Below are 26,060 nucleotides of genomic sequence, written 5' to 3' on the forward strand. Positions count from 1 at the left end.
GGATTCATGCCCCAGGTACCACAAATGTGCTATTATGTTTTTTTTAGACTAAGGGAAATCCGGCCTTGACCTCTCACATCTGAGAGGCTACAGCCACATACAAACAGTACATAGACTAGAACAACAATCATAAAGCAATAAATTTACTAATAGCGCTAGCTCAAATTTGTAACGAAAAATGAATTCAGCTCAATTATCATTATTTCCAAACAAAGTGCCGTTTTTGGTTACAAAGGCTGGGAATTCCAAATTAACTGGAGTCTCGTCCGTGATGAACGGAGCCATGAAAAACACGTGCAGTTGAGGCAAATTAGGAACACCCCGCCAAATCAGGAAAAGGACAAGTGTATTGAGAATCGGTGATCAAGTATTCAAGTGGAATCTTTCTCAGCAGTTTGCAATATACAATTCTTAACATTTTCAAAGCAAAAAAAAGATGCATCATCTGTGACGTTAGCTACCTATCCTTTGATAAACTGTGGCATGCATGTGACAGAGCAGCAGTGTTCCTGGCATGCACATCCTAGCACAACAGGGGATTGGTTCCAGGTCAACCTAAAAGACCTCTTAAGAACCGACAGGTATTACAAGTACAACAATATACACCGGCACATGCATCTACAGTTCAAAAGAACCTCTCCATGAGTTCAGAATCCGACAAAAGTTCTTTCAATCCGATAAATTTGCTATACTGCAAGGTAATCCAACCAACAGCAGATACATATGCAACAAGAAGACAGGCACGCTTCAGCCGACCAGCAAACACCCTTATGCTATGCTTCCTCACGGCCCACCTAGCAGCAGCAAGCAATAATCCATAGCAGCCTCTAAATAAGACAGTAATGAACATCGAACTCAACATGCCGAGCAAGACACCTGCTGCGACATATCCAAGCATTCGTTTTGAACTGAAATTTTCTGACACATACATCTCTGAAAACCTGTATTAATATTATGTAAAATCAGCCAAATAGAAATGGAAAACAATAGCAGCATCCATCTAAATGAAAACAAAGAACCATTTTCCAATAAAAAAGATGTGCAAGTAGTTAGTGTAGGTGTAGAAAGGACACATAAGTTGCTAGTATATTTAAAATATAGTGAAAGTGCAGTACGAGCATAGTTGACTCCATCAATCTGATCGAGTAACAAATTAGAAAAAACTGGCAACAAATTAAAGCTATGATCTAGCAACAGACTCCACAATTCTAGCCATCTAAGTTTCATGGGGTGACATTTAGATTAGCTCAATATTGTCATATGTTGCAGTGCCAAGTAGCTAACAAGCAAAGATTTTGGGGAAAAACATAATACTCACAGTGTAAGTATCCTTTTGAGAACCTCCCTTGTTGAAGGTTCCTCAGCAGTACAATTCAAAAGCTTGTCCGAGTGAATATCAGCCTTGTTACTGCCTAGCGTATATCTGCAGCTGTACGATTCGTTGACCTACAAATGAAGGAGGTCATGAAATGACAATGTGGAAATGACAGTTGACAACTAAACATGACACAGTCAAAAAGGTGGTCGCATAACTGAAGATTCACATAAAAGCTGAAGAAACCCTAAAAGAACCTGTGAAGTTTGTTAGGATATAGGAAGTAGATATGACATCTTACAAGGAACTTGATAAGATAACTCATAGTAAAATACCTTGAACTTTAACGTTGTAGACCATGCAGCTCCAAAATCAGGTCGACAATTATGAGGAAGAGCCTCTTTCGGGGTCTCTGCCACAGCATAAGATACTTGGCCAGAAAAATATTCTATGTATTCAACCTACAATCAACACAACACAAACGATAACGGGTCAACTAAACACATACTACAAGCCTTCATGATATTAGAACCACGATAAAATACAGAGCATGAATGGTCCCTGTGAAAAACTGAAAGTTGGTGCACAACATGTCAACATGTAAATAAGTTCCACATTTCTTTGCTTATTTGCAAGCCTTTTAAGCAAACTATAAACTTTACATAAAATCTAAACATTAACAAAAATAGAGTAATGTACTGGCTAAATCTAGAGGAACTGAGTATGACAATGGCCTCACAACTCCAACAACAACAACAACAACAACATAGCCTTTTTTCCCAAACAAGTTGGGGTAGGCTAGAGATGAAACCCGAAAGGAATAAATTCAAGGTTCAGACACATTGATAGCTAGTCTCCAAGCGCTCCTATCCAAAGCTATCTCTTTAGAGATATTCCAATCCTTAAGGTCTCTCTTAACCGACTCATCCCACGTCAGTTTAGGTCTACCTCTACCCCTCTTTACATTATCGACCCGCTCAAGAACCCCATTACGCACCGGCGCCTCAGGAGGCCTTCGTTGGACATGTCCAAACCATCTCAGCCGATGTTGGGTAAGTTTCTCCTCAATTGGTGCCACTCCGACCCTATCCCGAATAACTTCGTTCCGGACTCTATCCCTCCTTGTGTGCCCGCAAAACCACCGCAACATCCGCATCTCTGCTACACTCAGTTGCTAGACATATCGCCTTTTTGTAGGCCAACATTCAGCACCGTATAGCATCGCCGGACGAATTGCTGTCCTATAGAATTTGCCTTTTAGCTTTTGTGGCACCCTCTTGTCACAAAGGATGCCAGAAGGTTGCCGCCATTTCAACCAGCCAGCTGAAATTCTATGCCTAACATCTTCACAACTCCATCTAGTTAAATTAGACTTGGAAAATCGACAGCTTTAATGAAATTTTCAGAAGTTCAACTAGAGATGCAACCATGTTCCATGGAAGTACATTATAGCCTAAATTCTCACCTGGAAAACTGAAGCCCAGTAGTAGTCATCCTGGCAGCGGAATCTTCTCTTACTTGATGGGTAAAAGACATGCTTAGCTCTATAGTTCAATAATCCAAGCTCACAAACTTTTGATGACCTAAGGTCAACACCTACAATGTATCAGCAAACACATCAAGCACAATCACAATTGGTAGGTACATATCTGTACAATCTCATCTAAACAATTGAAAGGCATCACATTATAACCATACTAGATACTGTACAGTGAAATCTATCAGTATTTAGTAGAAGGACACTGGTCGTGCACCACAATTCACAAGCTAACATATTAAGTTCACACCATCCGGAACTATGAGAAATCAGACGAATGAGAAACCGTTATGCACATCAAAAAATAAACTAGACTTAAACTTGCAGTAAGATCTTGGAGAATATCAGCAGAGCAGCTACTCCGTGGTATTAATTGCACAAACCTTACCAAATCACTAAGCTCTAAAGCTGCAGCTATGGAAATAAATCGGGAAGGGTGTAGCGGCTGACCGGTGGAGAGGATGCGGCAGGTGGAGGGCATGGAGACGGATGCAGTGGATGAGAGGCCACCAAGCGCGAGCCCAGCGAGCCCGACGAGGAAGGAGAAGAGGAACGAGGCCGCGATGGGGAAGGCCACTCCGAGGGCGCCACGGAGAGCAGACCTAGGCCGCCGCCGGCTCCGGTCCTCTTGCTGTGCCCCCTCGCCCGCAGGGGGCCGCGGCGAGGGTGCTGGCGGATCCATCACGTGGATGGATGATCCATCCTCGGATGCCGGCGATCGCCGGACGCCGGCGATAGGCGAGGCTGTGTGGGGAAGGGGGACGGTTGGTAGAGAGGGCAGCCACTGTGGACCTGTGTTTTTCTTGGGCTTTGGTGGCTGCGTCTCGCAAGACTATTTTGGGCCGTGCGTGGAGTGGGCTAAGCAGCGCACCATGTGATTCTTCGCTGGACGAACTTTTTCTCCTCGTTGACTTGGATCTCACCTGCAGGTGCAAATGGGTGCGTATATATTGCCTCTCTTTTCTATTGCTCCTCTTTAGTTCAAAAATTACACTAAATTTTTAAAATAAGCTCCTACTTCGAGAAAAAACTAGTACAAGAAGGGTGGGCACCTATTTGCCCAATACTCTGACCCTCTTTATCGACGCTGGTGGTGAACCTCTGCTCGCGGTTACCATCACATCTTGCCGCAATGGTAGCCTTGGATCTCATCTCTCCTCTCTCAACTCTAGCAAAACTCACTGATCAACATATCTTGTTGCCATGGCATGGCAACCTTAAATCTTGCCGTCTTTCTTGTTCCTGATGCCGAAGAAGCCCGCTGATTAGCATATCTTGCCGCTCGTGTCAATCTTGGATCTCATCTCACGCTCTACCTTGATGCCGAAGAAGCACATCTTCTCATCCTCTTTCACGGTGCCGGCGAAGCTCACTGATTAGTGTTCTTGCTGACATGACAACATTGGGTCTTTCAGCCCCCCGACCCCCACGTCGCTCCTCCCAGGCGACTCGGGGGCGACCCTGACGCCGTCGCCGGTCGCTCCCCAACAGGATCTCGTCGGCCATTGCCGCCGGTCGCAGGCGGCGGCGGCGGCGGCGGCTCCGGTGTCCGTCCCCTTCCCTCTACTCTCCTTGCTCCTATCGATCCCTTCCCTCACCCCTAATTGCCGGTGACCATGGTCGTATCTTCCTGCTGAGGTGCCGACGCCAGCCGGTAGGAGCTGGATCCGCGCCTCCCAAGGCCGGGTCTACCTTCTCCACCACCGGATCTACGTGCTAGCTGTAAGAATATGGGGTAGCAAAAATAAAAATTTCTACCACATAAACCAGGATTACTGCAGTTATAGATCACGGGATTACCACTAGACGCACGGTTGCGGAACTTCTGTAGCACGTCAGTGTAGTGCAGATGGAAGCCGGCAGTGCAGTTGCGTGAACCTCCTCACGAACGGTTCGTCCTTGTGCAGCAAGCGTAGCACCTCCAAGAAGTCCACATATACGGGAAGAAGCTTCGCACTCCGGATTGCTAGATCCGCGAGAACGAACTAGGGCTAATGCACGAGGAGGAGGAACAGGGAAGTGGGTGCTACTGTAGCGCGCTGTTACTGTTTACGGTAATGTTCATCCGCGTGAATAGTAGCAAGCTTAGGGTTTTTAGGCGTCCCCTCCCTCTGTTTATATAGCCCCTTAGGTGGGCTGCCTTGGGCCCCACCTTGGGCGCCCCCTTTTGGGCCGAAAAGGCCCATTAGTGCACCTAAGCTCAGTCTAATTCGGATCTCATCTTTATCAGGTTTCTTACCCTTAAGTGTGTGACTCTATGGGCTCACATGCGAATAGACATGGCTCGAGTACTCTTACTCGGCCCAATAGTAGACAGTGGCCTCTAGCAAGACATGTCAACTCCTATACGCACACAAAGATCATATCAGACGAGCCGTCACAATATCATATACATGATGTTCCCTTTGCCTCACGATATTTGGTCTAGCTTGAAGCCGACCACTCTTTCTCGATCCTGTGATTCGTAATCCTTGGTTAACTCTTAACCCTAGCATGGCCATGCATTTCTTGATCCGAATCACTCGAGGGACCCAGAGATATCTCTCTCTCTTGTAGAGAGGGGCAAATCCCATGTTGACCGACTATGTCTCACAGCATGTTTCTTGACAGACCCGAAAGCCACCTTTATAACTACCCTGTTACGGTGTAGCATTTGATGTCTCCTAAGTAAGTCGGTTCACATCTTGAGTACATACGACGATCTCAGGTCTTAGGACACAGCGTACATATTGTGTAATGAGAAGTCATCATCTCGTGTTGGGTCAGTTCTGTCTCATGTCTCACATGAACCCATATTATTAGTTTGACATCTCCATGTCCATGACTTGTGAAACGTAGTCAATCAACTAATACATGTGCTAGTCTAATATTCATATGTGTCCTCACATGAACTCCGACTAGGAACATTTTAGAATATCCATACAAGTAAAGAGTTTCACAAATACTTCACATAAGCATTAATCAATACAAGTTGTCATCCATGGATATTCAAGGAACACTTTGTTAATCATGAATACAAGGAAATATGATTGTCTCTAGGACATATTTCCAACACCAGCCTCGTCTTCACTCCTTCCTGCTACCGCCTTGGAGTGCTGCCATGGCTGGTTGTCGCCGTCTGTTGCCGGGCGTTGCCCTCGCGGTCCCAGAATTTCTGTTGCCGGCCCGGCGGGTCACTGCCTCGGCCGCACCTCGCTTCAGTGGTTTGGCCTTGGCGGCGCTCCTCGCCACCCCTTGGTCGAGGCCCGGCGGACTCCGCCCAGTCACATGCCCATTCCGTGTGGTGGGGCCTCTTTGGCTTCCCCACTGCAGGCCTTCGCCGTTGCCGATTCTAGGGGGTGGCGGACTGCCGTGGGTTGTTCCACCTTGGTGCGGCATGGCGAAGGTTGGAGGACTGCTCTGGGGTATGGGGGCAAGGCGAAAGCCTCTGCTTGCCTGCGAGCAAATGAGGGCGATGCCTTCAGGCGCCGTTTACCTCGTTGGAGGCATCATTCTTCTGCCCTCTCCCCTCTTGCGCAGGTGAACTTCTTCGGTGAAAACCCTGACTGTGTCGGTCAGGCGATGACGGCGACATTGGCATCGTATCCCTCCCTGGAGGCATCATCTTGGAAGTTCACGCTGGTGTGCAAATGTCATGGTGGTGGTCGTCGTTAACTCTTCACAAGACAAATTTTCTTCTGCACTTGCCTTCGCTTTGAATTGTCCATTGTCGCCTTGGTTGCTTGGACCGCTGTCTTCTGGCAGATGCTTTGCTGCCATGGTCATGTTGTTTGGTGCTTGCCTTGGTGGATGCTTCGCCATCCCGGATGTTGTTGTTGGGTGGATGCTTTGCCACCGTTTGTGGTACAGGTGGATGCTTTGCTGCCATATTGCTGCTTGGGTGGATACTTTGCCACCTGGTCGTGGCAGATACTTTGCCGCCGGTTCTTGTACTCTGGCGGTTGCTTTGCCGTGGTGGTTGCGTTCTTCAAGCTTCTTTGACGATGGTGTATCCCTTTTGCAGGCTCAGTTTTTTTGTAACCTTGTTAGGGTGGTTGGGTTGGGTGTGTCCTCCCTTCCCTTCTTGCTGCTGCCTGTTGTTGTTGTTGTTGTTGTGGTTGCGGCTTTTGTTGCTGCCCGCTGTGTGTTGGTTATACTTTTCTTTAGTGTTTCTTTTTCTTTAGTCCTTTGTGTTCTTGTGTTAGCCAAGTTCTGTTTGGCTGCACCAAGATTTGTTTGTAAACTGCTTTCTTCTTAATGAAATACGTGCTCAGGCACGGCCACAAAAAAAAAGACAGCCTTGGGTCTCGCCTTCTTGCAGCGCCGATGAAATCCACCCATTAGCACATCCAACATCTGGGCATCGTGGCGGTCTAATTCCAAGCTATTTGCACCACGCACCTTTACCACAACACGCCCCTTCTATTGCTGTTTGCCGCCATGCCATCACTTCTTGTCACTGGTTTCCCTCTAGCCTATCCTAGATTTGTCGCCATCGTACATTGTCCCCCATCACAAAAAATTCGCTCTCATTGTCAGTGATCGCCGTAGTTGAAGAGGAGGAAGATGGGAGCACAAACATTGGTGCAATGGTAAGGTTACTGTCTTCCCCATTTTAAGCATCAAGATTAGCTACTTGAAAAAATATGCATACCCGGTTGCTATACAATATGATGATGCTTTATAGTACAAATGTACATAAAAGCATAAAAGTTAGTAGTGCATATGTCATCCTGGCTGTTCTGCAAACATTGATGTAAAATCCATGCATACGAAGTAGGACTGGAGACCATCCATGTAATTATCGAAAATGATCTGTGCCATGAGTTCTGCCTCTATCAACCTGATTGGACTTTTTTTTAAGGGTCAACAGGGGAGAGCATCTCCGCCTAATTCATTTCATTATGGCCCCTAACGGCCCGGCATGATAATCGAAGTCTTACATCATTTGCATGGATTGGCTTGAACAATAATAAGTGAACTATACTAGTCTCTTGGTGCATAATTCACTGTCCCCCCTTTTTATACATTCTTTTCTCAGTCTCCCTTCAAATCGGCACATTTCATTCATCTAAATCCTGACGGTTCTCTAGAGAACATCCACGTTCCTGCATTACTCAGAAACCCCACCATAATCTGCCAGCTTATTTTCCAGCCATAACAAAAGGAGGACTACTTACATAAACCCAAGACCCAAAGCAAGATAACAGAGGATTAAGATGAGCAAGATTAACCAAGAAAGCAACCAAAATGTGAATATCAAGGTAACTGAACCAGACTTTAATACTCTCTTGTTGTTTGTTTCTGCAGTTGAATTAAGTTTAAATACTAAAGGATAACTAGCTACTTCATGTTGGCTTTTTCCTTGGAAGTCTGATCTATAGCATTGTTTGGTTGTGCACATTCTTGTGTCAACATTGCAACTTGGCTGATAAATTTATTATTATTATTCACTATTAAATTTCTTATTTTTATTGTTTTGATGAAATTTTCTTGTATTGTGACTACTTTTCTCTACCACTTAGTGTTTAGATTGGGATGATTCTAAATTCTAATGTGAATACAATGCACAAGGTCATTCATTAAGCGGATGGTGTTCAAATTAAGCAGTAGACTTGATTTAGGTCATGATTGCAGTTCGGTTTATTGAGAGAATAATGTTTTATTCCTTTTACATGATCTTTTTTTTGAGTGTTGAGAGTGGTGTTATAAGATGCTTTTGTTTGCAATTTCTGGTAGTAGAATTATTTATTGCAGGGTAAACTTTGACGTGTTTCACTTTAGTTGAATCCAAAAAAATTGTTGTGATTTTATGGATAAAATTTTCCTGAGATTTTGTGAATAAAAAGAATTTTCCAGAGATAGGAAATGGTGGTTGAGTTGGTGTCAGACTAGGAATGCTTTGTTCTTTCAAAAAAAAAAGGAATGCTTTGTTGCTTTGAAGGCTGTCATTTGAATTTTATGATTGCTGACTTGTGGCATCTTCATTTTAGAATGTTATGGTCTATCAATATGTGCATCTATTAGACAAGATAGCTCTATTCTCGTATCCTTATTAGGTTCGTTTTGTTGTGATTAACTGTTCTCTTTGTTTAAGTGGTACAATATTTTTTAGTAGTGTGCTTATTTCAAGTTCAAGTAATAATAGTTCAAGCTTTCCTCCAACTTATGTATGGGGGGCTAAGTAATCTATGTTTATGCCTTGCCTTCAATTTTTAGTGCGAGGATACAGATGATTGAAATTTAATATGTGAATCGTTGAAACTGTGGAAACGTCGTACTACAGAGGTGTGCATGTTTATTTTGCCACAGTTTTATTACTCAGCGACAGTTTCCTCATGAAATCAGCTCAGTTAATGCCATACTAATTTTCCATGATCCTGTGTTGCAGGGTATTTCTGTTATCGTGGTGGAATGGAAGGCCTGTTTTCAGTGCATTACACAAATGTGTTTAGGCCCTGTTTAGATCCTAAAAAATTTTGCACAGTATCTGTCACATCGAATCTTCGGACACATACATGGAGCATTAAATGTAGTTGAAAAAAATAACTAATTACACAGTTTAACTGATTAGCACGAGCTAAATCTTTTAAACCTAATTAATCTATAATTAGATATTATTTATCAAATAACAACGAAATGTGCTACAATAACAAAACCCAAACTTTTTCACCAACTAAACACACCCTTACTTATCTGTGCTTTCTCTGAGCATTAAACATATGTACAGTATTTTGGCAGTGGCATTAGATGCTTCTAGGAGAAATGTTTGTGTTAGCCTAGGTAACTATGCAGCCATTGAGAAGACACCTCAAGATTCATGAGTTTGGCGGCCGGATTTTTGTGTTAGCCTCGGTAATTATATGATGAATGAATTGAACTTATTCTGTTGAACTACACTGGCACGGGCAGCCACAGTGAACCTGTCGTAACTATGCAGTACAATTTTGGTTCTGATTGAAGCATACCTTTTTCATGTGGTCGTTCTGAAGCTGCCTCCGGCAATATTGATGCAAAGGAATTAAGCCAAGAAGGATTAGCTAAACTCAATGTAGTGATTATTCTGGGTGATGTGTGTATACAGGGAATATCTTACCCTTTTGGCAATTAAGCTAAATCCGAGGCCTCCTGGGTGCCCAAGCGATCCATTGCTGAGGGCCGTCATCGCAAAAAAGCTTTTCGTTTTCTGTGAATCTGTGATGCATAGCATAGGTCCTCGTTTAACAGTTAACGTGTTCGGTTTTTCTTTCGTCTATGGCTTGGGTTGGAAAATACTCCTATTTCAAGATGAGATTCCGATTATATATGCCAATTTTAAAAGAAAACGCCCGCTTCCTGCTTTTGTGAGGAACCCATTGGAGACAAGCAGTAATAGAGAAGAGATACCCATTAAAAAAACCCTCTAAATTCTTACTGGGTCAAAAGATGGAAAGTCTACATAATCCCCTCAACTATCCAGGGTGGACTACTTCACTCCCTAAACTACAAAATCGGATATTCTACCCCCCTAAACTTTCCAAAACCGGTCAAATAACCCCCTTCAAGTGGTTTTAGAGGGTGGTTTGCTACAGTGATGTGGTTTTGTTTTTTATTAATTTTTGTTAAATATTTGAAAAATCATAGTAAATTATAGAAAAATCATAAAATAAAAAATCTAATTTTGTTGGACTCCACATCAAGATAGGACTACATCAAGGATCAGCTTTGAGCCCGTATCTTTTTGCCCTAGTGATGGATGAGGTCACAAGAGACATACAAGGTGATATTCTTTGGTGTATGCTTTTCGCTGATGATGTCAAAGTCGTGCGGGAGTGAATAGGAAGCTGGAGTTGTGGCGGCAAACGCTAGAGTCCAAAGGTTTTAGACTTAGCAGGACTAAAACTGAGTATATGAGGTGTGACTTCGGCGCCACTCATGAGGAGGGAGATGTTAGTTTGGAAGGCCAAGTAGTGCCCAAGAGGGGTACCTTTCGATATATATTTGGGATCGATGCTATAGAGAGGTGGAGATATTGATGAGAATGTTAGTCATAGAATCAAAGCGGGATGGATGAAGTGGCGCCAAGCATCTGGCGTCCTTTATGACAAGAAGGTACCTCAGAAGTTAAATGGCAAGTTTTATAGAACGGCGATTAGACCGGCAATGTTGTATGGTGCGGAATGTTGGCCTACAAAAAAGTGGCACGTCCAACAATTAAGTGTTGCAGAAATGCGCATGTTGCATTGGATTTGTGGGCATACAAGGATGGATCGAGTTCGAAATGATGATATACGAGATAGGCTAGGGATAGCACCAATTGAAAAAAAGCTTATCCAACATCGGCTGAGATGATTTGGGCATGTCCAACGGAGACCGCCAGAGGCACCAGTGCATAGTGGTATCCTAAAGCACGACGGTAATATGAGGAGAGGAAGGGGCCGGCCGAAGTTGACATGGGAAGAAACAATTAGAAGAGACTTGAAAGACTGGAGTATACCTAGAGATTTGTCATTGGATATGAGTGCTTAGAAAGCCGCGATTCACGTGGCAGAACCATGAATAATGGTTTTTGTTGGGTTTCAACTCTAGCATACCCCAACTTGCTTGGGATTAAAAGACTTTGTTGATGTTGATGTTGATGTTGTTGGACTCCACATGAATAGCTGTAAATAGTAATATTATAATATGGTACTTTTTTAGTACAAAGTTTTTATTGTAGATTTAAATCTATGTTTTTTATGTAGTTAATTAGAATAATTCATAGCTGCAGTTACTATGGTCCAATTGTGGTGAAATTTTTATGGTTGAAAAATTATTGTATGCTTGAACTGTAATAAAAAAATTTATAGTCATCGGATCATATGTAACTTAGTTATAGATTTTTTTAGGTTTATTCTTGTTAAATCTATGCTCCGAAACTATGCTTTATCTATAACTAAGTTATACATGATCCAATGAAGATGAAATTTTTACTACTGTTCGAGCATACAATAATTTGCCAACCATAAAAATTTCAACACAATTGGACAATAGTAGCTGCAGCTATCAATTATTCCAACTAATTACAGAAAAAGTATAGATCTAAATCTACAACAAAAACTTTATACTAAATAATATTATATTATATTTTTACTATTTAGATATACTCATGCAGAGTCCAAAAAAAATTAGATTTTTCATTTTATAATTTTTCTATGATTTTCAAAGATTCAACAGAAATTTATAAAAAAAGAAAAAAGACAAAATCATGTCACTGTAGCAAACCATCATCCAAAACCACTTGAGGGGGTTATTTGACCGGTTTTGGAAAGTTCAGGGGGTAAAATACCCTATTTTATAGTTCATGGATGGAATTAGTCCATCCTGAATAGTTGAGGGGGTTATATATACTTTTTCCCTGAAAGATGGACGAGCCGTAAAAAAATCTCGAAAATCTACAAAGGTTTTGCTTTCGCTCAGCTTATAATTTAAACGTGTCTGAGAGAAGTAAAGATTTTCTTGTTTGATTCTCGCTTCTCGTAGTTCAACTCTCTGAAACAGATTATCACAGAATCGAAAATAAGCAAGATGTTTGGAGAGATTATCGCTTATTTCTACAGATAAACTAATTATAATCGAAAAAGATAGACAAGCCCACATATTAATCTTCCTAACCCTAAAAGGTTGCGGTGCATCCCCTCCACACTGATTCCCGCCGCCGCATCCCTCCCTCTTTGCCCCCGGTCATGTCTACTTAGTACTTCGTCTCAGCCTGACTGCGTTCTCCTCTCCGTCAATGCCCATCTCGCCCAGCGAAGGAACGCCACCACCGCCAGCAACACCACCAGGAAGCAGGAACCATGACAAAATCGAGGTATCCTTGTGCCCTGAGCGGCCTCCGCTCCCCACCAATCTCTACGTCCACTGCCCAGACCGTTCGCCCCGCGTCATCCGCGCGGTGGAAGATATCTTTCTCCTCCGTGTCGCCATTGATTGTCGGCCCGAGAGCGACTCCTCGCCGGACGACGCCGACTATTTTGTCTACCGGGCCGGCAACCAAAGGTCACCGTGGCTTAGTCGGCTCGAGCGCCCTCATCCCTTCTTCCACGACGACGACGTCGGTCTTCTTAGCCGCGATGCCAACTACACCGTCGCCGTATTGATTGCCACGGGCACGCCAATCTACGACCTCCACATCTTCCATTCCGAGAACCCCGCGAAATGGATCTATCGGACGGTGTTGGTGACGGAGCCACAGCGCATGGTCCCGATGGTGGTTCCAGAGAAATGCAGTCGTCTCCTCTTCCAGGAGACCAGCACCGTAATCTCTATAGGAGGTGAAGCCGGCACCATGGGCTGGGGTCGATCTATGGTACGGCATCCTTCTCTGCGATGTGCTCCGCGACGAGCCCACGCTCCGTGGTGTGCCTCTGCCAGTGCCGCTGGACATGGTGAGCTGCAACAATGGCATGGGCGCTGAACTAGGCTGTCCACACCCCTTTCGGGGCATTGCCTTCATCAAGGGAGGCAGCGGCAATCCAGATGATTGCCTCAAGCTTGTTCATTTGGAAGCTACGTTCACTTTGGTCCGTTCCTACAAAGTGCATGATTGGGCGGTAGTCACATATACCAACACTGCGATGACTAGCTCCTTCCAGGATTGGCGCATGGATTGCAGGATCCAAGCATCGGACATCATAATTGACGACAAGATCAAGTCAGAATTGCTGCAGTCTGGACTGCTTGGCCCTGGATCAGGCCAAACCTTGCAAAACCTCTTTGTGTCCCACCCCACTCCAGACATCTCTGCTGCTGCTCATGAAGGTGTTGTTTACCTGATAGCTAGGAAAAAGTACAGGCACCCCCAGGCATGGGTTCTTGCTGTTGACACGAGGAACAAGACACTGCTAGGTGCAGCTGAGTTTGGCACTGAAAGGCAACCCTATGGATCTTCCATGTATTTCGCTAGTGAGATTGCCAAGTATATTAAGCCGGACACAACAGGTATTATTTCAGAGCATCTTTTCCTAAATGAAAAATGCTATCTTGTGGCTTCAATTGATCCCTTTCTGGGTATAAAGTAGTAGTTAATCAGAACATTTAAATTGATGTGTGATATACATTCAGCTATTGCTTCTGCTAGTCAATTGCATTTTCAGTTTATATAGACAGGTTCTTGTGACATTTGCTTGGCTTTTAATTGATGTATTTGCTAGTTCTCAGGCGACAGATCTTGCATCACCTTAATTTGAACTGGCAAATGAGGACTAGTGTTGGGGATTTGGGGGTTACCTTGTGTTACTGGCAGTAGAGGAAGCTCTGGGTAGGCTTGCGCCCGGTGAGCTGTCTTGGCTCAGGGGAAGAACGTCAGTAGATTCGAAGAAGCAAGGATGCTCGTGGGGACCAATGAGCAGGGAACGAACAGGGTTGACAAAGAAAGGGTCTGTATGAGAGAGAGGTTGGGGGCAAGGGGGCATTGTTCTTATTTATGCAAAGATGCATTTGAACAGTTGGATTGGTTCTAGTCAAAATGTGAAAAACAACTACGTATTCTCAATCAACTGAGACAGCGGATCATTTAATTAGTTATCCATGACTCTTGATTTGGTTACATGGGTTGCTGGTTCTGTTGTTGATGCATTAACTGCTTCATTTTTAGCTTTCTAACAAAAATGGCTATCACTAGTGGTCAGATAGTAGTGTTTTCTTCTTATTTAGTGATCTTATGGCTATCAATACAGTGATCACTAAATAAGAATACACTACTATCTGATAGTCATAGGAAGATTTGTGAGCCTTGGGTCACTGTATTGCTTAGTTGATGTTGTACTAGGTGGTGTGAAAAAACAAAGATAAGCATAAATATTGCCACTTCCGTCATCAAGCCATGTTATGAACAGATGATGTTCAATTATGGTTGTCAATCAGCTGCATTTACACTTTGTTGTGGAGGATTCTTTTGTCATCTGCACTTTTGTCCTCAGGTGGATTGATGTAGGAAGATATTTTCCCCTTTGTGCCCTGTTGAGTTTTAGTAGCTAATAATGTGAAAAGTCGAGATAAGCATAATAAGATGCAGTCTCGTTCATCAAGTATGCATCTCATTCGTCAAGTATTTACGCTGTTTTCACTGGATGTTCTTACAGGTGACAAACGAAGAATGCTACAGAAAATAAAGATGCGGAGCTCACTTATACCAGAGCGGTCTGTCTGATCTCACCCGTTGAGCAACTACAAGGCCCTTTGGCCTGGTGCTGTCTTATGATGTACTCCTAGTAGTTTTAATATTGGGGGTGCAATAATGCGAGAGAGCAAACTCTGCAGTGCTTGTAGTTATTTTATGTTTGCCGTTCAAAGTGGGCTATAAGCATTTGCTTGTGTTAAGATATGTTTTGCTTCTTAGTTGACTTTTGTCTAAATGTTATGTTCGTTGTGTTGAGCACTTGTTAGTGTTTTGGCTTTTCTAAGTATACTTATTTTGTATCTATATATGTCTATATATGTGTTGTATCTAGTTACATGGAATAGAAAATCTAATATAAGGAATATTGGAGTACTGCTGCAGCAGCATCCATGATGGTTGTGGAATACTAGGTTCGTTGGCTTGCATCGCCACGTGTGGAATTGGCGTGCGTGCCTATCATCAAGATAACAAATAAGGTTAGTAGTGGCCGGCCGTACTAGCGGTAGACGCTCTCTACTGGTACCGCTGAGGTAGTCCATACCTAGCGGTTTGAAACTTGGGGGATGTTTGGGAACAATCTCTCACTAAAAACAGCTCCACTCTTAAACTTCACTCTATCTAGTGGCTCCATTCCACGGGTTCTAGTACATCCTGATTGGGAGAGCTATGCTCCAACTCTGAGATCGGACCCCACATGTCAGCGACCTGCTCCCCTCCCCACATGTGCTTTGTTCCCCTCCCCACGCGAGCGGCAGTACAAATGTACATAAAAGCATAAAAGTTAGTAGTGCATATGTCATCCTGACTGTTCTGCAAACATTGATGTAAAATCCATGCACTGGAGACCATCCGTGTAATTATCGAAAATGATCTGTGCCACGAGTTCTGCCAATATCAACCTGATTGGCCTTTTTTTTAAGGGTCAACAGGGGAGAGCATTTCCACCTAATTCATTTCATTATGGCCCCTAACGGCCCGCATGATAATCAAAATTTTACATCATTTGCATGGATTGGCTTGAACAATAATAGGTGAACTATACTAGTCTCTTAGTGCATAATTGACTGGTTCCCCCTTTTTATACATTCTTTTCTCAGTCTCCCTTCAAATCGGCACATTTCATTCATCTGAATCCTGACGGTTCTCTAGAGAACATCCACGTTCTTGCATTACTAGAAACCCCACCATAATCTGCCAGCTTATTTTCCAACCATAACAAAAGGAGGACTACTTACATAAACCCAAGACCTAAAAAGCAAGATAACGGAGGATTAAGATGAGCAAGATTAACCAAGAAAGCAACCAAAATGTGAATATCAAGGTAACTGAACCAGACTTTAATATCTAGACACCCAAGTTTACCCCCAAAGCTCCATGTACAACAAGCTTACCCAAAGCCAAGTACCATCACCTGTTTTCTTTCACCCTTCACACCCTTTTCGCCATGTATAGCGGTATTATCTCCCTAATATGTATCCCCCCAACACGTTTGATTGTCCCCATCGTCAGAACCTGCAATTTGCATCCCTTTCTCTGTCCCGTCTCTCGCTACAGGTACTCCGCTTGTATCCTCTCTCTGTTCTGTTCCCACCACACCTTGGCCCTGTCCTCGCCGAACCTCTCCCGGCTGCAATGCAAACACCACAGAAACATGGAGCGTGCATGAGGTGTGCGATCGACAAGGTTGTGATGCTTTCGCGAGTCCATGATCGATCGATCGGTGCAGTACCTGAAGCGGATGCGGCGGAGCTCGCGGGTGCCGTCGCCGAGCTCGCGGATGGTGAGGCACACGCCCGGCTCGTCCTCCTCGATCCACTCCGCCGCTTCCAGGTCGCTCACGTTGCTGAGGGACACGGAGGCCTCGTCCCGGGACGACGTGGTGGCGCGCGACGGGTCGTAGGACGAGGAGACCCCGCCGCCCGTCGCGGACGTGCCGGCGGCGGAGTTGAGCATGTTGAAGTGGTGCGCCCAGACGTGGTCCGACGGGTCGGGCACGGCCGTGGACGGGTAGTACGCCGCCCTGGTGGACGGCGCGGCCGCGTACGGCGCCGACGACGAGGACCCCGGCGGTGCCTTGCACGACGCGCTCCGCGCCATCGGCTCCTTGCTCGCCGCCGGAGGAGGAGGCGGAGGCGGAGGCAGCGGCGCGGCGGCCGGGCTGCCCCTGCTCGTCGAGCCGCCATGGGAGTAGGACGACTCTCTCTGCACGCGTACAACACCATGTCACGTTACGTTTGATCGGCCACGGAGCTGCGCTGAGAAGGATGCGCGCGAGTACCGACCAGAACGGAGTCGTCGACGGAGGACACCGGAGTGGAGCACCCCTGCTGCCGGCCGCTGAACGTCAGCACGTTGTACAGCTCCACGATGCGGTCGTAGTTCTCGCCCCACCACCGCTGCGCCTCCCACTTGTTGAACATCTCCCGGCTGCGAGAACGCCCACCGGCACAAAAAATTCAAGGACGCAGGAAAGGGCAATTGGGAGTTCGTTCACAGTTCGTTCTGACATGTTCACAGTAATCCGAACAAAGGAAACAGTGAGAAGTGTAACGACGGCAGCACACACCTGAAGCGGATACGCTTGAGATCGTTGCCGCCGGTGGGGATGGTGCCGAAGGTGATCTGGACGCCGGGCTCCACCTGCGCCGTCCACTCCCTGGGCGCGGCCTCCTCCACAGCGCCAACATCCTCCCCGGTGCTCGGGACCCAGCCGCTACCGCCGGGGCTCTTGCCTGCCCCTTGCCTCCTGGTCACGTCCAACGTGTCCGACGGCGCGGCTCGCGCGCCGCCGGCGGCGCTTCCCGCTGCCAGTCCGGTCCTCGGGTAGTAGTCCTCGCCGATCACCCTGCTCGCCGCCGGCGTGAAGCCGGTGTCGTCGATGAAGCCGGGGTAGGGGCGGAGGTAGCTGCCCCCGCCGCTCCTGAACGATGATCGGGTCCCGGCCGTCCCCTTGTACTGATGGTGCTTGCTGGAGCCGGAGAACTTGAGCACCATGTCCTTGAGCTGCAGACAGCAACATCGCATCGTGAGAGCCTAGTTAGCCACCACTCACTCAGACACAGTCAGAATAGCGAACGAGTGTAACTCACGTAAGCTCTGACTCGAACTAGCATTTAAGTAGCTATCAAGTAGACATATGCGAAGATCATACAGTACTATACTACGGTTCTGAAATGTAGATATTTTCAGTTTGTTCTATAAGTCAAACTTTTTTTCTAGTTAGTTTTGATCAAAGTTTATAGGGATAAGACACATAAGCGCAACATCTATAACATCAAATTATTTTGTTAACTTCGCAATTAAATATATCCTGATAGTGCACTCATTTAGTATATTAGATGTCGGCGTTGAAAAAAATACTTAGGGCAAATAAACTTTAATGAACCTAAGTACATGCAGAATTGTTAGTAAGAACAAATCCTAAAGTTGAAGGAATGTTTTTGCTCCTACTGAATGAGTCGTGCATATGCATGGGCGTGCAGGTAGGCACGTATGTACCGGCCTTTTAGGTTTGCATGACCAAGAAGCAGGATTGCCTATTGACTGATGGCTTCATTAACATGACTATCACCTAGCTAGTGATGGAGCACTCAACAAATTAAAGCATACCCGTCACGCACACGCTTAAATCGATCAAAGCAGCTAGTGGTACGTGGACTAGGCCGAACAGGAACACGGCTACAGATACACAACTCCAAGACAAGTCCTCGATCGACGCACAGAAACCGGAGAGGACCACTCAATGCAAGCTTAGGGACACACAGGGTTCAGGGCCTCATCAGGGGTATAGCAAATCTTTACCCTTTTGTCCGCAACAAGGAACCATGCTGCGCCACAGTGTCATGCATGCAAGGTTTGCCCGGCCTCAAAGGCGCGGCTCATAATGGCAGCCACGCCGCAGCGTATGGCCCTGGCCGTCCGGCCCCTCCTGCCTGCGGCGCTGCATGCCTGGCCTGCAGGTGCGCAACGCGTGCGTGAGTTGTGCGTTGCGTGCGCGCCCGGAAAGACATCAGCGGCAGCAGGCCCGTCGAAGGCCATGTGCGAGGTGAGCGACCGCACAGGGCCCCCAAAACCGCCTCGCCGGTCGTCCGTCCGCGCCGCGCCGCTGCATCGCCATCTGCCGTCAAGTTAGTGGTGGAGCAGAATCCTCCTCTCTCATGGCGTCTGCTGGCGCTCGTCAGCTAGAGGAAGAAGATGATGTTTCATTTTGGGCCGCTAGTTGGCAATCTAGTTGAAACGGCCCATGTAATTTTTTGGCCCAACGTAGATCCGCAGAACTGAATGAAGTCCTGACCTGCTTTGTCTGTCGAGCGCCCCTCGTGGCTGTGGCTCTGTCATGCAGCAGCGCACTCGCCCAGGACGCTGCACGCCGCCGCCGCCCACCTCCACAGCGCGCCGTCGCCGCCGTATGAGGGCCTCCATTTGCATTTCGCTCACGGGCCTCCAATTTCTGGAGACGGCCCTGAGCGGCAGGCAGGCAGATGCCTTGGGTGTCTGCCTGCGTGGCCCGGCCGGCCGGCAGGGGGAGCCCCAGGCGCCCGGGCCCCTGGCCTGGCCGGAGCGGGTGGCAAGCGGTAGCCAGCAGGAGGCCGCCGAGGACCACGCGCGCCCGCCGTGCGTGGCCCGCGGCGCCGGGCTTTATTCGATGGCGAATGCCGAGGCCGCAAGCGAAATCCCAGTGACCCAGTCCCTCCCAGGTTGCGTTCTACTAGTACTCCAAAAAAAGAGCGCGGCCGCGGCATGGCTTTCCACGAGGGAAAGCGGCGGCCGTGGCGTGATCCCCCTCCGGGGCCAAGTTCCAGGGCGGGGCCGGGGCGCGCACAGCAGCGTCGTCGCAGGCAGCATAGCCTAGCCCCGGCCTTTTCCTTTCGGGCAAAGGGAATGAACGAATAAGTGGTGGGGCTGCCGGCGGCGGCGACTAGCGATCGCCTAGCTCGCCGGTGGCGACGACTGGAGATCGCTCGAGTGAATAAAGCGTAGGGCCGGCCGGGGGAATGTTGGGAGCGAAGCGAGCTCGAATCCGGCAAAGGTGCTGGCGCTGGCAAGCTGCAAAGGCGCCGAGGGGACGGGGATCCAAGCACCAAAAGGGGAAGGCCGGCCGGCCATAGGCCTCCTCTCTCTCTCAGCAGACATCCATCCCCCACCACACCCAGTCCACTCATGCATCCTCCCTGCCCTTGACCGGCTTTATTGTGTTGTTCGCCGTCGCCGGCGAGGAACGCCGTGACCATGCATGCATTGCACGTCCTGCTGCCGATTAGCCCGTGCCTAATAAAGGGGGTAATCGAGATCGATTGATCGCTGTCACTGGCGCTGCGCTTTTGGGGGCGAGCATGGCTGATGGCTTAGCAGCAGTCTGATCACTGCAGCAGATAAAGCTTGACGGAACATCTGCTCTGTTGTTGGATGCAGGCCGGGTCTCTCTGGCTGGCTGGCCAGCCACCAGCTGCGTGCATGCATGCCGTCGGCCTCAGAGCTCGGCTCATCTCTGGCTTTTGAGTGCTGCGTGTGTGACGCGTACGTACAAAGGGGAAAGGTAGAGCCTGCAGGGGCACGGCCAGGGGAAGACGACGACGATGCAGAGAGGACGACCTTGGAAGACGGCGGCGGTGGCGGCGGGGTGGCTGGGCGCGTGACCGGAACGGAACGGAACGGAACGGTGACGTTTGCAGGCGTTCGATCGTGGGGCGGCGGAACTACTCCTACGACTGGGCGGTGCACAATAGCTAGCTAGCCGGGTAGGATGCGTGCAGGAGCTGAGGCTGCAGCCGTGGAGGGAGGCGATCGCGACGGCGCTCTGTGTCGCATTCGTCCTCACCTCAAGCTCTCTCAACCACCGGCCCCTTTGGCGGCGTCTGCCTGCTGCGGTTGGACTAGGAATTCAATTCGGCCGCGACACGCCCGTGGCCTGCTCGCTTGGGCAATTCTCCTACTAGCGCGCAGGTTTAGCACAGTGCGCAGCTGCCAGGTTTATTTGTTAGCTCGTGTCAGAGCCTCAGAGGACGCTCTCTCTCCCTCTGAGCGTGAGCGAGCTAGAGAGACGAAAACACCAAGCATTTGAAAAAGAGTGATGTAAGTTTATCAAAAAAAAGGGAGCAATGTACAAGCTAGTATGTTCGTGGCAGCAGAATGTACATGTAGTACTAGCTACTAGTAGAGAAGAGAGATGGATGGTAACCTGTGAGGTGAGAGACTTGACGGCATCTTTGCCGTGCGGCGTGGCCGCGGCACGGGAGCCGTCCTCTCCGCCTTCCTTCGAGGAGCACGCGATGCATGCCAGCATCTTCAGACTCGAGTTGAAACGAAGACACTCTGCAGCCTGCAACCGCAAGAGGTTAACGCGTTTAGTACCTCTAGCTCACTCACTCTCAGATGTAAACCGAAGCAGAAACGCGTCCGCGCGTGTATCCTGCTGCACGATGGAAGCATGCCACGCATGATCAAACTGATCAGACCAAGACGAGACAAAAAAAAATCTAGCGCGTCCCGGAGATACTGAAATACTGAATGATACGGTGAGCCAATGCATGGCAACCATTTCCATGCCAGTGTATAACGACGACAACACTACCATTCAAATGCTTACATCAGTTCATGTAGAGAGAAGTACAATAACAAGTACTGTAAGTGCAACCTTTCAAAAAAAAAAGGTACTGTATGTCACTGTACCACTACGTGGAGCAGCACAAACAGTACTGTAACAGCACCGGCCAGAGTGACTCAAGCCGAGAGCAAACAAGCAGGCGGGCAGGCTTCTCTGTAGTCTGTATCACTACCACGACACGGCGGCAAAGGCGGCCCGGCTGCTTGTCCGATCCCGTCCAGGAGGCGGCAGCCTCGACTGTGCAGATGCGAGCTACTAGCTCGTAGGGAGCTCGCACGCAGACGCAGGCACGCAGGAGCGCCCCCACCGGCGCGGAACAAGGGGGCAGATCAGACCGACTGGCCGGGAGGGGCATAAACAAATGAGAGCGAAGCGAGCAAGCAACCCATGCCAATGGCAGTGTATCACCAGCCTAGCTACACTAGACATGCTGTTCCTGTTCGAGCGCGAACAGTATAGTAGAAGCACTGCACAGCGATAGATGGGCGGATGCAACGGCGACTGTTTCTGTCTGTACGCCATGCAAAGCGGCAGGGTAAATACTCCACAGGGCCGGCCACGGCGTAGATGGCGGGCAGCGAAGCTTCTGATGTCTCGTTTATGCCTGTACGCGGGCGAGGGGCGGCGGCATGGAGGCCGGAGGACAGGCGCGTATGGGGCAGACTCGGAGCGACGCCGTTACCATGGTGCAAGCAAGCAGGGCCCCGCCGCGGCCGTCGTCCCCGAAATCGACGTACTGCCTGGACTTTATTGATCTCCTCCCCAGGCGCCGGCCGGGCCCCGGCAAAGCGCCCTACTAGCCAGTGAGGATCTGCTGCCTCTGCCTGCACGACGGGACCCGCCTAAGATCTACCTTTTCTTTTTTTTAAAAAAAACAGGAATTTTAAAATGTTTTCCACTCAGTGGAAATTAAAACATGCGGATATACTCCTACTGGAGTATTTTTTTAAAAAATAAATCGGATCATGCAGATATACTAGAGCAAGCTAGGTTATACTTCTGTGTGTGCTGTGCGTGGAGACCTCAGACTGCTCGATCGATCTACCAACGGCTCCGCCTGCCACGCCAACAAACCTTAAACCCACGAAATGAATGTGGGCCCTTCGGCCAGGTGACAATTGAATACGAGAGCGGGAGTAGAGAGGATACGCATTGATGGAGCTAGCATACGTGACCGGCCGGCGACGGGCGAGAGAGGGCGAGATACTTACAGCCGAGCCAGGTAACTGATACCACAGGGAGCGTCCGCGAAGTTACCCGCCGCGCAAACGAGCCGCCCGCACCGCGTCGTCTTCCTCCTCGGAACCGATCGGCCGCAACGATCTGAAGAGTTCATCAGGAAGTCAACCACGCACTCGCCGCCAAAGGCTACAAGAGAGAGCAATAATGCAATGCCAGGCAAGGCCGTAAACTGGGGAGGAGGTGGGCGTTTAACTTGGGACTAGTACATACTCCTACATTCAGGCAACGAAGACAAAAAAAAAAAGAAAAGAAGAGCAACAAGCAAATCACGACACAAAAGAAAAGGCAAGGAGCGAGTTACTACTTACTAGCGTGGTACCAGGTGGTGCTATGGAGAAGAACAACGTCGACGACGGAGGTCAAGCATGGAGCTGCACGGGAAGGCTGAAAGAGAAAGATTTGGATTTGGGTCACAAGTCACAACACAATGCCGCGCTTGAACATTATCGGGGGGGGGGGGGGGGGGGGGGGAGCAATGCTGCGCTTGAGAGTTCGACCCAACGGGCCATGGGAATCGAATCCATCCTCCCAAGCAAGCTAAGGATCATCACTTACCAGCGGAAGAAGGAAGGAACCCACGTTCCGGGTGGACGTACGGGATCTCCACGGCGGGGGGGGGGGGGGGGGGGGGGGAGAGAAGCGGCGTGGTGGAGAGAGGAGAGGGAAACCTCGTGCGCTCGGCTGCGCTGCAGCTGCAGCTGCAGCCTCCCTTTTAAGCTGCGCCCTCTCCCTTGCGCGCGTGGATGTTGTGGCGCTGGCAGGCGGATTGCGGCCGCTCAGTTTGTTTGGTTTGCTTCTATGTAGCCGGTTCTCGTGCCACTCCTTGCAAATGGTTGCTGGATTATATAACTCAAGCTAAAAGGTTTGTTGCGCGCAGCCGCCACTTTATGTTATTACCAAACGAGAAGTATACGAATTTCTGGCTCGAGTAATGTTTCTTAGGAAATATACTGTCACTCTTCTAGTCTAGATGAGCAATACAAAGATAGTAGGGTTTTTCTTTTCATTTAGGAGGGCTTAACCAATACGGCGGCCCCCATGTATCAATGTGGCGACAACTGCCATAGTTACCGAGCTTAGCCAATACCATACTGTGCTAGGTAAGCACTTTTCTCGGATACATAAGTCTTTTGTCATAAGCATGACGTTGGATCATCTGGTTACATCAACATTGCGTGTTGACAACATAGCATATTTGTCGCTCGCAGCGTTGACTTATTGCATCAGACAACCACTTGTTCTTGGCTACATAGCACCTTTGTCATATGCTTGGCCGACACTAGATTGTCGAATCCAACACTATACCACAAACCTCTTTGGGGGCATATGCCCCCTATCTATCGGCAGAGTCATCAAATACTCTAGCCGAACTACCGTGCAAACTCTTTTTCCCACCTTTCTCGTGTCATTCCTAGAAAATTGATCCAAGAGTCCGGGAAGAATCGTTGCTATACGACAATGAGATGGTAATCCTAGGAGTCAACGGTAGGAATAGAAACTTTTCATAATGGGTGTCTCATAAAATCTAATGACTGTATGGTTCCAAGTGGTTATCTTCATCGCGCACAACCCTTAAATATTGTTAGCGATGAGAATACTTGAAGTTCATCTGAAGGCTGACAATCAATAAAACTAAGACAAACATATGAGAAAATAAAAAAACTCTATCTTTTTGTAGTCGACTGGAATAGTCGTGGACAACAAATATTTCTCAAGGTTTCATGTCTTCACTTATATTTAATGCTTGAGTCACTAGGTGGGCCTAGGTTATGCTATGTTGAACCTAGTCTCATCATTCCTCAGCACTCCGGTGGGTAGGAAAGTTGACGGATTGCAAGGAGATAACCCTCGATGGCTTGTGTCTCTGAAATTATTTTTCTAGATTTTCATAGCCTCATTTGTAAAACTTACAAATTTAGCATTCCCATGACCATTTTGCCAGTGAAAATATTTGGAAGGGAAAAATAAGGCTTCCATTCCCTTCCAAATATACAATATTCATTTGTGGATTTCCTTAGATTGAAGATGATCATTATTTGTATCTAAATATAGTTGGGTTTGTTAAGGTGTTATTTATGTGATTAAAAATTGCAACTATTTTACTCTCTACTTGTTACTGCAGTAAATAAAATATGTCCTCAACTCACTACAGCTATTTTGTCGCCATAAAAGTCATAACCAGCAATGAGTATCTGGAAAGGTTAGAGCCTCTGCATGCATCCGAAAATGTTTGTTAGGGACTCATGGACAGACTCATGCATGTGTCGCAAGTGTGTTGTTGAGCACCCCTTATTGTTCGTTAGTTGAAATAAACATTACGGCAAATCCCGAGTAGACATGGATTGCCACGTAGGATAGTCGCGTGTGTTGAAGATCTTTTTGTTTGTTCTTGGAGGTGCGACTCGTCCAGCATGCTTTTTAAGAGGGGAGGGAAATAGACATCCAAGAAAACCTCATCACCTCGAGCTGTTGGTTAGTAAGAAAAAGTTGTCCAAACACATGGCAACTGAATTTGTCAGCATACAATTTTTTGTTCCAACAATATACAGCTGAGCGGGGCTGCTATTTGGCGATCGTGCGCCGCGGCAGCATTCCGGCGAACGGGCGCTGCAACTAGGAAGCAACGCATGTGCAACAATAGTTGTAGTAGCGAATATGTATTTGACTTTGTAGTAGCGAATATGTATTTGACTTGCTCCTGTGGAAAGTACTTCTGGCATCACTAATTAATTAAATTCTACTCCGCCTTCTACTCCTACATATAAAAGCAGAAGCTCTACTTCAAATGTATGTTTCTTTTTTCCAGATATAATTAGTGTAAATGTGTTACTCGAAAACTTTATAGTTCCAAATATTTAGTTTATAAATTTAGGAACTTAAGACCAACATGTTTTAAGATATTGTACTTCTAATTAAACAACTTTATAATTGTAACAGTATGTGAACCGTGAATAGAGAATATCAAAATTTTGACAACAATAATTTGGTGAATAGTGAAAGGAGCCACTGCGAGCGTTTATTGCTTGAACCATCAAGATGACAACAGTAATTTTGAAGAAAGGATCAAAAGATTTTTTTTATCCTTGTGCTCACATGGATCCTCTTTGCTAGCCAGAAAGACACGGACGTGGTGCTTCAAAACAATTATATTCAAGAATGCTACCAAAACTATATGACTTCACAATATCCGTTTGAGTCTTCATCATGTTCTTCAATATAGTTATAAAACTCTCTAGTTTTA

The 26,060-nt window shown here is 47.1% G+C and overlaps 2 protein-coding genes, 1 long non-coding RNA gene and 1 pseudogene across 7 annotated transcripts; 2 read left to right on the forward strand and 2 right to left on the reverse strand.

Annotated features, from left to right (window-relative positions):
• Positions 1-347: 347 nt before the first annotated feature.
• On the reverse strand, positions 348-3,691 carry LOC120682355. Its single transcript, XM_039964208.1, has 5 exons — positions 3,303-3,691; positions 2,781-2,911; positions 1,651-1,776; positions 1,319-1,446; positions 348-941 (listed from the first exon to the last, which is right to left on the reverse strand). Exons 1-5 carry the CDS (start codon positions 3,532-3,534, stop codon positions 626-628), a joined length of 933 nt encoding a protein of 310 aa, XP_039820142.1. The 5' UTR covers positions 3,535-3,691; the 3' UTR covers positions 348-625.
• Positions 3,692-5,914: 2,223 nt separating this feature from the next.
• Positions 5,915-9,401, forward strand: LOC120682356. Of its 2 annotated transcripts, XR_005678379.1 has the most exons (4): positions 5,915-7,423; positions 7,696-8,095; positions 9,051-9,119; positions 9,223-9,401. It is a non-coding gene; the product is annotated as an uncharacterized LOC120682356 (long non-coding RNA). The 2 variants fall into 2 exon arrangements; XR_005678378.1 differs by having other exon boundaries at positions 5,915-8,095.
• Positions 9,402-13,140: 3,739 nt separating this feature from the next.
• On the forward strand, positions 13,141-15,289 carry LOC120683400 (annotated as a pseudogene).
• A 783-nt stretch (positions 15,290-16,072) lies between these two features.
• On the reverse strand, positions 16,073-23,457 carry LOC120683898 (protein Brevis radix-like 2). 4 transcript variants are annotated; one of them, XM_039965996.1, is made up of 8 exons: positions 23,375-23,457; positions 23,128-23,203; positions 22,789-22,900; positions 21,152-21,292; positions 17,540-17,976; positions 17,256-17,400; positions 16,703-17,175; positions 16,073-16,600 (listed from the first exon to the last, which is right to left on the reverse strand). In XM_039965996.1, exons 4-8 carry the CDS (start codon positions 21,254-21,256, stop codon positions 16,522-16,524), a joined length of 1,239 nt encoding a protein of 412 aa, XP_039821930.1. In that variant the 5' UTR covers positions 21,257-21,292; positions 22,789-22,900; positions 23,128-23,203; positions 23,375-23,457; the 3' UTR covers positions 16,073-16,521. The 4 variants fall into 4 exon arrangements, with proteins under 4 accessions (XP_039821930.1, XP_039821932.1, XP_039821931.1 ...); XM_039965998.1 differs by having other exon boundaries at positions 22,789-22,945; XM_039965997.1 differs by lacking the exon at positions 23,375-23,457 and having other exon boundaries at positions 23,128-23,282.
• Positions 23,458-26,060: the final 2,603 nt, after the last annotated feature.

The sequence above is a fragment of the Panicum virgatum genome, chromosome 7N, assembly GCF_016808335.1.
Source record: "Panicum virgatum strain AP13 chromosome 7N, P.virgatum_v5, whole genome shotgun sequence".
NCBI classification, from domain to species: domain Eukaryota; kingdom Viridiplantae; phylum Streptophyta; class Magnoliopsida; order Poales; family Poaceae; genus Panicum; species Panicum virgatum.